General features: G+C 39.3%; 2 protein-coding genes across 2 annotated transcripts; one reads left to right on the top strand and one right to left on the bottom strand.

The window, feature by feature from the left end:
• Window positions 1-194: 194 nt before the first annotated feature.
• LOC146619650 (kelch-like protein 10) lies at window positions 195-5,752 on the top strand. Its single transcript, XM_085369002.1, has 5 exons — window positions 195-328; window positions 1,259-1,745; window positions 2,724-3,317; window positions 5,068-5,217; window positions 5,453-5,752. Exons 1-5 carry the CDS (start codon window positions 195-197, stop codon window positions 5,750-5,752), a joined length of 1,665 nt encoding a protein of 554 aa, XP_085225128.1.
• Window positions 5,753-8,370: 2,618 nt separating this feature from the next.
• On the bottom strand, window positions 8,371-11,157 carry lhb (luteinizing hormone subunit beta). The gene is made up of 3 exons (XM_085369000.1): window positions 11,073-11,157; window positions 10,603-10,721; window positions 8,371-8,604 (listed from the first exon to the last, which is right to left on the bottom strand). Exons 1-3 carry the CDS (start codon window positions 11,155-11,157, stop codon window positions 8,371-8,373), a joined length of 438 nt encoding a protein of 145 aa, XP_085225126.1.
• Between the last annotated feature and the right edge of the window lie 377 nt (window positions 11,158-11,534).

The raw sequence follows: 11,534 nt of genomic DNA, 5'->3' as shown, positions 1-11,534 counted from the left end.
TAATTAACGGAAGAACAGAATGAAGCACTATGATTTTCAAATATAAACAGACTAGTGACACTTTCCAGGCAGCATAAGTTAACGTAATCGGTAATTTAGACAAAGTACCTTACAAAGTGTAGGCAGATCTCTAAAGGAAAACACTAAACAGGAGATTTTTGAGAAGTTTAAACATCTTGAGTAACATCTGAATAATGAACAGCACCTGTAGTACTGTCTTTAGTGAGCTTTTTCTGGAGGGACAGTTGTGTGACTCTGTGATCCGAGCTGGAGATGTTGAGTTTAAAATTCACAGGATCATCCTCTGCAACTGCAGTGCATACTTCAGGTGAGCAGGCCTGTGTTGTTTGGCTGTGGTTTGGTTCTGCATTTATCCTACTTCAAAGCTTTCATGTAATACAGTGCAGCAGGTATTGGGAGGTTTCAATGTTACACTGTACTTTTTGATCACTAGAAATGTTCTGGAGCAATTTTTAGGGGGAAAAAATCAGTCCTGTATTTTTATTTAGTTATTTATTTTGGGAGGTTTGTTGGGATACACATATAGTATAGGTTTGTGTTTGACTCCACAATGAGCCTGTAAGAGGTAGTTTGAAAGATTACAGACACTATAAACTGGCTTTCTCATGATATTTCATCAGCACGACAACAGCAGCAGCAGTTCTAATAAAGTTGTGCACAAACTGGCCTGCACCAAAAGGACCACATCAGTGGTGATATTAGCTGTGCCTTCACCAGTTTAGCTGAAATTGTATGTCTAAATAGGCAGGTAATCAATTTAGGGCCAGACTGAGAGGTGGCCAATGATATGCCATTTCTGTTGCAGTGGGACATTTCCGCTCTTTCCAATTCTGTCTAGTCAGTAAATTTGATAATGTGAAATTCAGTTATTATATTTGCAGCTATTTAATGCCTGCTGTCCCCTGTCGCCCTAACCCTGTTACTGTATAGGAATATTTGCTACAATGCCTAGACAACTCTATATCCTTCTGTCTGTCTAAACATAGCAGCAATGCTGAATGTTTTTCTGGACATGTCTGAATAGATGACCTTAAATAGGAGACTGCCCATTTGAAATCAAGTCATTTTAGATTTTTGTTACTTTAATTTCATATCTCTTTGATCACAGCTTGCTCAAGTAAGCATGCAGCTGAAAAATTCTACAAATGCTATTTAACTATGAGCTGCATGACATCAGGTACTTTTTAAGTTCCATGACAGAGAGACAATGTGAAAATGTTGATCTGAATCTGCACAGGGATCTCTTCTGCTACAAACCACTACCATCAAACAAGGTCTACAACTTCCCCACTGTGTCTCCAAAAGTAATGAGCCTCATTTTGGAATATGCCTATACCCAATCTGTTGTGGTGACGGAGGACAATGTACTGGAGCTGTTGGTGGAAGCAGACAACTTTATCGTGACTGGCGTCATTCAAGCCTGCTGCGACTTCCTGGAGAGGAAGCTTTGTGTAAATAACTGCGTCAGTATCTGCAATCTGGCACACTTACACAACTGTCCTGACCTCAGGGGAAAGGCCTATCTCTATATCCTCCATCACTTTGAAGAGGTTGGTGCACTCTCCTTGGAGTTCCTGCAGCTCTCTGTGCAGCAACTATCAGATCTTATCGAGAAGGATGAGCTCAATGTGAAGCAGGAGAGCACTGTGTTTGAGGCCATTCTCAAATGGATCAACTATTCCCCTGTGGAACGTGGGTGTGACATGCCCGCACTGCTCAAGCAGGTAACTGAAAATGGGATATCAATTTAATTCCTCCTCTAAGTGCATTTATTTTGTTTATTACTCAGTGAGGGGCTGTTGAATGAATGGTAAAGTTTGAAAGTATAGAAAGTAACTTCCGCTGTAGCACTTTGAATTAGGAATAAAAAATAAAGCATAAGCTTGATGCCTGATGCAAAAAAAGAAGTTTGATTGTACACTATTGTGTTTACAGAGTTGGGTGTCCAGGCCGCCCACCTGCTCACCCATCAGCCTTTTACGGCTGACGTGTAAAAAGCTAAAATTGCAATGGCAAAATTACTCAAACTTAAGGCTTGGTAATAGAGTTAATGTAGGAAAATCATTCTTCTTCATTCTTAATCACATTGGGGGGGCTATTTCTAATTCACTTGGGAGTGTGCATCAGAAGGTGCTCATCATTTAGTCCTTAATAAATTGTCAAAGTATTATTTACACTTGCGTCCAGATAAAACTGGCCGTTGTTTTGTAGTTTCAGAAGTGCATTATTGATAATCTGTCTGAACTGCACTTTAGCTTTTCTGACAGAAAAGTTGACTATGCCCATAGTGTTCTGCCAGAACTTACTGACTGGTCCTTAGGCATTTACAACAGGACACACCCTCATTGTGGGACCTGTTTCTACAGCAGGAGGTTACTCAGTGCTTAGATAATGGCATTGACACTTGACTGTGGCACCCCTGCTTGTTTGGAGCTAATGCCATGACCTGCCATTGCTGTTTGGCAGGTGATGCTGTGGCTCTTTACAGGTAATGTTAGGGTCTTTAAGGGCAATGCCACAGCTGATTGGAGGCGATGCCAGGAGCTACCATAGCTATCTGGGTGATTCCATGACATTTTGATTATAGAGATAGTGCTATACTTCACTAATGTGTGGTGGCATGATGGCTACGTCCAACTCTTATATACAGTCTAATGTTGTATTTCTTGCCTTTTTCCCTTATGATTCTTGTTTTCATCCAGGTCCGCTTACTATTAATGCCCACTGAGTACTTGGTTGACACTGTGAGCAGAAATGATCTGGTGAGTAGTAGTCCGGCATGCATGAATATGGTAACCACTGCCATACAGATGCTAAATGAGTCCAATATGGAGAGACCTCTGACCCAAACACGCCTGCCGTCTGAAGTCTTATTGGCCGTTGGTGGATGGGTGAGTCATTTCCCAAGTGACAAGATTGAGTTGTACAATGTCCGAGCTGACCACTGGGTGCCGCTGAGCTGGAGACACAATGCTTCTCTGGGATTCTACGGTTGTGCTTACCTCAATGGATGTATTTATTGCATCGGAGGTTTTGATTTCATAAGCTATTCAAGTCATGTGAGAAGGTTCAGCCTCACCAGCCAAACCTGGACAGAGGTGGGCTCGATGCATGAAGAGCGGGGCTTTCTCAGTGTGGCCACACTGAATGGCTGCATATATGCTATGGGAGGGTGCCAAAAACAAAAGAAACTGAAAACTGCAGAACGATATGAGCCTGACACCAACCAGTGGACTATGATTGCATCGATGCACAAGCCCAGGACAGAAGCTGGTGCTGCAACACTACATGGTAAGGTAAGTGGAATTGAGGTAGTGGAAGATCTCTGCCATGTTGGTTTTGTGGAGAAAGTGATGGACAAAGTTAACTGGTAATGCTAACAACCTTGGTTAACAAGCTGCGTCAATAAAATGTACAGTCAAATAATTCCATTAGAAATGCACCAAAAGATGCCAATGCCTTAATCTGTCAGTACACTTCCCAAAGCAGTCACAAACCCAAATTTTAGCTAGGACGCTATCCATATGGATTAGTTTTTGTTTTTTTTGTCTTTTGTGTCTGGCTGTAAAAATGATTTTTAAGGCTATGTAGTTGGATTTACAACATATGGGGATTTATTATCTTTTGGAGCCAGCCAACCAACGAATTTATGCACTGGAACATGAGAGCACAGTAAAATATTACTTTTCTGTGAGCTTCTGTGCAAAAAAACATTTTTTAATAGTCTTATAAATCTGGCCAATGGGAGTAATTTTTAAAAAATGATTTTTTTTTTTTAGAATAATGTCATGAGTATTGAGAAAGACATTCTTTCCTTGGTTGGTACTTTTTTTCTTGCAAACTTATAACAATCCTGCAAAGGATTGTTTTGGTTTTCTTGGTTTGGTTGGGATCTTTTTGTTAATTTAATCTCAGTAAATATATGTTTTTTAAAAAGAATATTATGGCTCGGCAATTTCTTTATTCCTGTTTTATTTGTTTTGCTTAACATGGCACTGATTTGCAAATGTACTTTTCGGCTTGAGGGCTTAATCATCACTGGACCTTTCTGTGGAAAATATGAATAGTTTATGAATTGTATCAGTTTTATAATATTTTTTAAAACTAAATATGTCTATTACCATTAATCCAACAGCTCAGGGAGAAGGTTAAGGTTACTTCACCCTCAGATCGTGAAAAATAGTAATTTTACAATTTCTGCATCCATATTTTCCAAGTCTGCAAAATACAGAAAATAAATGCAGCAAACCTCTGCTAAAACTAAATGTTTTAGGATAACACCATCATTTTTAGATTTTTACTACTATTATGCAAAGTAGCTACACAGAAATCTGATGAAAACATTTTTAGTTTTTCACAAGCGCATGGCACAACATAGAAGAGCCACCTCCACGGGACAAGACTCAGCAGTCCATCTGCATCTTAAGGATAAAGGACACTCTTTCGAGGATGCCAATGTTCACATTTTGGACAGAGAGGACAGATGGTTTGAAAGAGGAGTGAAAGAAGCCATTTATGACCACTGTGAGCGACCATCTTTTAACAGAGGCGGTGGTTTACGACACCAACTGTCTGCCATCTATAATCCAGTTTTGAGTTCGCTTCCCAGACGCCTTAATGCCCACTCACACCCTGGGCCATCTGACCTCAGGAAATCACATGATAGGGTGGGGCCAGGTTTCACAATGAGCTCACCTGAAACCCTGGCTGATTGTGACCCACACCCTCTTTCACACCTTGGCTCATGTAATTAGGTAGAGGATCATCAGGGGGTCCTTTGTCTCTTTTGGGGGGACACTCCCACAGGGCTTAAATCTGGGACTCTCCACCATTTGACTCTTAGAACTGAAGAAGCTTCTCGGATGAGAGGTGAAACGTCTTCAAGCAACTTAAAGAAATCCAGATGCTTTTCTTGCCAAGCTCCTTAGAATACGATGACATGGATGACTGAGAACCTTCAGACATTTTTAGTGTTTTTAAGTATTTTCTGGAAGCTGAAACATTTAATTCTATTAATTTTGACTTAAACATGATTTTAATTTCTAGGTGTACATTTGTGGTGGTCTTACTGGAGATGAACCTCTGTCATGTGCTGAGTCCTACAACCCTGACACCAACCAGTGGACACTGATCACACCCATGGAAACCGGGAGGACTGGGGGAGCCGTGGTCGCCTACAATGACGAAATCTATGTAGTAAGAAGAGCTTAAAACATACTCTTACTACGGACAGAAATTCAAACATGGAATGTTTACTGTACCTGTATTTGGGAGTCTGTATTATTTTCCAAGTACCATGTACTGGATTATTGGAATGTGATTTCTATAATTACCCTAGAATCAGATATTTTGGAATCTGGAGACCTATTTACTTTTTTTACAACAGAACATTTTTACGTTACAGACTGTAACAAGTCCTTTGTCTGCACAGGTTGGTGGCTTTAACGGTATCACTCAGTTGCGTAGTGTCATCGCATATGACCCAAGAACAAGACACTGGCGCAACGTTGCTCCCATGTTACACCCTCGCAAAAACTTCGGCATTGCAGTGCTGGAGGACCAGCTGTATGTGGTTGGAGGTTTCCACAATGGCGGCTCATTCTGCAATGTGGAGTGCTATGATGAAAAGACCAACAGGTGGTACATTGTCAGCGACAAAGGGATGACCCAAGGTGCTGTCAGTTGTTGCGTTCTGAAGCGACACCCTGATCTGACTGCTTATCTTTCATAATTATTTCACATAAAGAAATAAAGAAATACATTTTTCATCAATAAAAAACTGGCTGTTTTTCTGCTTAAGATCCTGAGGTCTGACATCCCAGTGAAAAAGTCTCTTTTAGCTGAACAGAGAACTTGAACTTTCTTTTCAACATGATGGGCATTGCAGCTTCCACGTTTTATGGCCACAAGGGAGGTTAACAGCTATGATATTAAGATCCCATTGGTAAAAGTCAAATCGTTTCTTCACTAATAGGTGATCCATTCAAGCCGCCATCTTCATCTCTACCACCAGCGTCTAGACTCCGGGGGGTCCTGCCCTAATCCCTATCACTGCTCCGATTCCATTCTGCCAGGATGGACTATCAGAGTCTAACTGGCAAATACCTCAAATTGAATTCTGCACATTAATAAATCATGTTCAGTTCCTTTGATTGATCTCTCCTTATTAAAATAAAGCTGATGTGTTTTCTGAAACCCAGTCTGTAGAATATATTCTGGCATTTAAATTTATAGCGTTTGAAATGATTTTGAAACACAGGAATTTACAATAGGAACCTGTAAATGAAATGCCCTTTATTTTGTTTGAAGTCGTTATGGCAGCATGAGAGGGCTCAACATCTCACTAAGGCCTTGATCACATGCCCAGACATCAGTCAGTGATCCTCTGGCAGCCCCAGCTCATGAAGAAAAATGTGTATTCCCAAATCAGTTGGTGAGTGGTTCCTGGAGGTTGCTACGTGAAATACTGTAGGGCACAAAAGGATATGCTTCATTTAAAGCCTCCTTGTGATTGCTGTAATTGCAGGCAGATTGTTGCCCATAGGGGAAAAAGTGGATGCATGGAAAAAAGTAACTTCTTTGCAAATACTTGCCAATTACCAAAAAAACTGATAAAAATATGAAAAATGTAATGTAACCTGGAAATCACTGCAGTACCAGTGAACGGTCTTCATTTCCAGTTTACATAAACTTTTTCAACTTTCACTGCCACTTTGTGACTTGTTGGAGAGTGTTTGCAGAAAAGTTGGATACTTTTATCTAAATTACAAGAGACAATCAGTGGCAATCTGCTGGCAAGCCAAGCAATAACAAGGTTTTTTGTCCAAAATCCTCTTAGCGACCATTTTTATCAACAGCTAGCAACCACTCACCAACCAGTCAAGGAATATACATTTTCTCTTTAGACACCACTGTTTAGCTTGAGATAAATGCTTGTAATAAAACTAGAAGTTTAACAACATATTATAGCTTTGGTACAAAAAAGTGTTTGTTAATTCTTTTGTCTTATTATTGCTTCTGTTCTTTAACACTACTCACCTTTTTCCATGACATGGTCATAGGCTGTTTATAAAACATGGACATAGTCAGCATGATGTTGTCCACTGGTTTGTGAAATCCCATTTCTGAAACCACAAAATGAGCATTTGGACCAATTCATCTTTGATGAAGGATGATGCATTTTATCTAGCTTTATCTAGCATTCTGTGGCCTTTCGACATCTTTACCAGCAGAGAGAGGACAAAGAACTAAGTTAAAAAAAAGACTCTGGGGTTTCAATTGACAGTACATTCACCTCTGACTTAATTAATGTTGCTGCACAGAGTTATCTGGATAAATTTAAGTAATGCTACCCCCATTTGCACAGTCCCCTAACTAAAGTGCTTCTCCAAAGTAAAACCACACATCTGCATTGGATCTGACTCTAGGTCCTTCTCAGACCTAGAGAAAAGCTTCAGCATGGAACTAAGAGAGCACAGCGTTGTCCTTACTGCCACAGTAAGGACAACACTGGGATGGGCATTATAACGTCTCTTGGTGAGTCACCTGAGCCACTTCTATTCACTGTAATCACAAAACAACCCGCAGGAAGAAAAATACACATTGAACATTTTTGTCAAGTTGATACCCTTATCTTCAGATATGAAAGTGTGATTACTCAAAGCAATATAAGCAGGCAACGGAGCTCTTACAGGCAAAGACCATACAAGTAGATGTACATGGTGCACCACCCATCCACTTAATCATCCATCCATTAAGAACACCAAATCCTGATTAATTGACACAGACAAACCTTTTGGAATGGACTTCTGGATCTTGTGTTTAAATGTGCACATCACATCATTTACTGTGAGCCAGCTCAACCGTCTTCAATGTAGTTTTCTCGCCTACTTTAATGTCCAATTAAAGTAGATAAAATTCAATTAGAGTCACAAATTAGAGTTACTAAGGCTGACTGTAATCGGATCCACAGTTTATGAAGTGAATGCATCATGTCACATCAGTAAGACTTGAAACTAGCAATGGGACATAAATTCTTCATAAACTGTTGAATTGGGTTATATATCACTTTACAGAAAGAACTTTTTTCCATGTAAATTTTACACAGATGTCATTTTGAATGTCTGCTGGCCTTAAGATATGAGGAACGTTAAAGTTACTCCAGCTGTGGAGTCAATTTTCAGATGTCAGGCGTCAGTTACCTTTTATCTTTTTTTAAGACACTGTTTGAGAGAAATATTCATCATGTGTTTATTTCGATAGCAGAAACATATTTTACTGGTTGATTCTAAACAACAGGGCAGCTTCCGTATACTCTGTATAATGTGTTTAAATATGATTGAGCTTCTTTTAATAGTAGAAAGGGATGTCATTCATGCAGAAGTCAGGTTGCAGGCTCTCAAAGGTGCAGTCAGATGTGTCCATGGCACAGCGACCGCAGTGGCAATTCAAAGCCACAGGGTAGGTGACGATCGGGTCTACACCAGGTGGGCAGTCAGGAAGCTCAAATGTTTTATAGTACAGGTCCCGGTATGTGCACACATGCTGGTACACATTGCTGAATGGTATCTTGATGACAGGGTCCTAAAGGGAGGGGAAATGAAAACAGTGTCCTTACAAAAATGTTGTTATAACACTACAGAAGCAACTGTTTTTAAAGGAGCTTGCAAAAGAAAAGCGTCTGGACTTCTTTAAGTTAAAGAAGTTAAAGTTAAAGCTTTTCTTTTGCAAGCTCCTTTGACTACGATGACCTGGATGACTGAGAACCTTCACAGACAACTGTTTTTAAACAAGAAATTCACCTAAAATGTTAAATGAAGTTTCAAAGTCCTGGTTTTAGGCATAAAGTCTTACTGTTAAACTGTTGTGCATCACAGTGAGGGAAAGTTGATGCTTTCAATGAACCATGTGCCAACACAGTGCAGGGGAGCTACCTAAACGCTACTCCCACAGAGGTTGATTATCTTGTTAATAGTGTTACATCTTCGGTGCGTTCAAGTCTGCATGTGCTCCTCAAATTTAGAACCAATGGACTCCCTGGTATAACTCACAAATGTACACCATAAAGTCGTAAAATTTACTTTTGGTTCTGAGGGATTTTTAAAAGTAGAAAGGGAGGCAGAGCCTTCAGCTTTCGGGGCCCTCTTCTGTGCAACCAGAGTCAGACACACTCTCTACTTTTAAGGCTTAAACCTTTTGGGTTTTTTCTTTTCATAAAGCATATAGTTGGGCTGGATCAGGTGACTGAATCCTTCCTTAGTTACACTACAATAGGTCTAGCCTGCCAGAGAGGCTTCCCATGATGTGGTTTTATTGGATTTATTTTCTTATGCTCCACTCTGCTTTTAATCATTATTTATTATTAATCTTTGGCTCTTTTCCACAGTGTGTCTTTTTTCCTGTCTTCCTCCCCTCACCCCAAACCAGTCACAGCAGATCGCTGTCCCTCCCTGAGCCTGGAACTCCTGGAGTTTTATTCCTGTTAAAAGGGAGTTCTTTCTCCCCACTGTCACTAAGTGCTTGCTCTAAGGGGGGGTCATCTAATTGGTGGAATTTTGTCTGTATTATTATTGGGGTTTTTGCCTTATTATATAAAGCACCTTGGGGTGAATGTTTCTTGTGATTTGTTGCTATATAAATTAAATAGAATTGAAATTTAATATATTCCTTTACTTTTGCTGAGAAACCAGAAAGTTTTTAGTATCTGTGACACAGATACAGGTGAAATACACTGACTTTCTTCCCAGTTTAGTCACTTACATGTTTATAATAAAGGTCTGGAGTCACATGGCAAATATACTAGACACACAGCTTGACTTTACTGCAAACAGCAGCTGGCAGCATGTTTGTGACTTCAGGAGTACTTAAACTTAACCTTCCTGATTTCACCACAATAAAATCCACAGACACATCAATTGAAATTGAAAATAGCTTGAAGCGGCAGCTAACACATTCTTAATAGCACGTATTTTTTTAAACCACAGATTATGCAGTTATACAGGTATTAGTTTTTGCTGACTGATAAGCTTTAGAGGCACCATGACTGACTTGCTCAGAATATTTTCCCAATTTGTATACGCATGAAGTGGAAGTTTTGCATAATGTGTATCAGTGCATAGCATGTGGACTGTAACACCAGTCAGTATAGGTGGTGTCTGTAACCAGCAGCTGAAAATGTAGAAAAAAGAAAAGAGTCTGATATTAATATGTGGTAACACTTGTAAGTACCCTGTACTTTCTGGGGTGCACGTTATGTTATGGAGTGACTACGGTGCAAGTACCCTACACTTGCAATTTGTAGGCAAGTGCGGGGTACTTACAGTGTACATGTTTCATTGTTTCTTGCAAAAACCTGACTTGTTGCCTTCAAGATGCACATAAGTACAGAACACTTGTGCCTTATTTGCAGGTCGGGGTATAAAGTGTTACCTCATATGTTTTTGTAAAGAATCAAATAAGCCCTGATTGTATTATTTTTTGGTTTTGGGCCTCCAAATGATTTGTTTTTATCTCCTGATTTTTGCAGCTTTGAAATTCTTTTTGGTTTATATTTCTCTCCTTTACACTCATGAACCACATTACCTTGGTGATGCAGTGTCCACTGCAGATGGTTGTCTCCACTGGATGACAGCTGGGACAGCCCTCCTTCTCCAGAGACACTGTCTGGTTGATGAGCTGACAGGGCGGCAGCTGGAAGGCCGCTGATGGTGGAATAAGTTTTTATTTGGTTCCAAAAATAAAAGCCTAAAACTTGTTACAGATTTTGGTGTTTGTGATGTTTGTGGTAATACAGGATGTCATGTAGCTTTTAAATTTGTTTTTATGTACAAAACTGGAACAACACAACTGGAACACAACCATTAATTCTATATTTTTGTTTGTTTGTTTTCTATTATTATACATTTCCTTTATAAAAGCCTTGCACACATATAAATATATGTTATCAGCATTTTTAATATAAGAATGAGAGAATCCTCCGCCTTTTTCACAATATTTCCAATAACATCTTAGATCAATATAAGCTTCCTACAATAATCATACAGTTCTCTTACCTGCAGGAGATAAGATGAAAGTTGAAGCTCCAACAAACAAACTCAACATCAGTGCAAGGAGCATTCTGCTAATCTGTGCCATCATTCTGTAGGCGTCAAGTTGCATTAGTTAGTCACTTAGTTAATTATTCCTTAAGACTTTTCAGCTAGCAAACATAATGATGGGGGGCATTGTACAAAATAATTTTTAGACTATATTGGGTGTAATTCTAGTTTCAGTGAGAAAATTAAAAGGTATTGTCCCCTTATTGTGTTCATGTTTCAGATTAAATAAAGAATAAGCCTTTAATTGGGTGTTACACCACTATCCCTGGTGTAAATCTGTGTCACTAACATATCTATACATAAGTAAAACATAAAATATATGCACATAAATCATTAATAACTCATCTAATATCTATTAATTAGGTCAGCATATACTGCAAAAACACCAGCTTTTCTATTAACAATTTCAATTTCTTG

This window comes from Diplotaxodon limnothrissa, linkage group LG13 (genome assembly GCF_057381915.1).
Source record: "Diplotaxodon limnothrissa isolate DT_005_m linkage group LG13, D_limnothrissa_male_GT1.1, whole genome shotgun sequence".
In the NCBI taxonomy this organism is placed as follows: Eukaryota; Metazoa; Chordata; class Actinopteri; order Cichliformes; family Cichlidae; genus Diplotaxodon; species Diplotaxodon limnothrissa.
The sequence above is the reverse complement of the archived record's forward strand: the minus strand, read 5'-3'. Positions and strand labels throughout refer to the sequence as shown.

What these genes read in the sequence shown, in the direction of transcription:
- LOC146619650 (XM_085369002.1), top strand. Translation starts at nt 195, where the DNA reads ATGAACAGCACCTGTAGTACTGTCTTTAGTGAGCTTTTTCTGGAGGGA. An exon ending in TGCCCGCACTGCTCAAGCAG is followed by an intron (nt 1,746 to 2,723) that starts GTAACTGAAAAT and finishes GTTTTCATCCAG; the next exon opens with GTCCGCTTACTATTAATGCC. An exon ending in ACAATGACGAAATCTATGTA is followed by an intron (nt 5,218 to 5,452) that starts GTAAGAAGAGCT and finishes TTGTCTGCACAG; the next exon opens with GTTGGTGGCTTTAACGGTAT.
- lhb (XM_085369000.1), bottom strand. Translation starts at nt 11,157, where the DNA reads ATGATGGCACAGATTAGCAGAATGCTCCTTGCACTGATGTTGAGTTTG. An exon ending in TTTCATCTTATCTCCTGCAG is followed by an intron (nt 10,722 to 11,072) that starts GTAAGAGAACTG and finishes TTCCACCATCAG; the next exon opens with CGGCCTTCCAGCTGCCGCCC. An exon ending in GTGGACACTGCATCACCAAG is followed by an intron (nt 8,605 to 10,602) that starts GTAATGTGGTTC and finishes CCCTCCCTTTAG; the next exon opens with GACCCTGTCATCAAGATACC.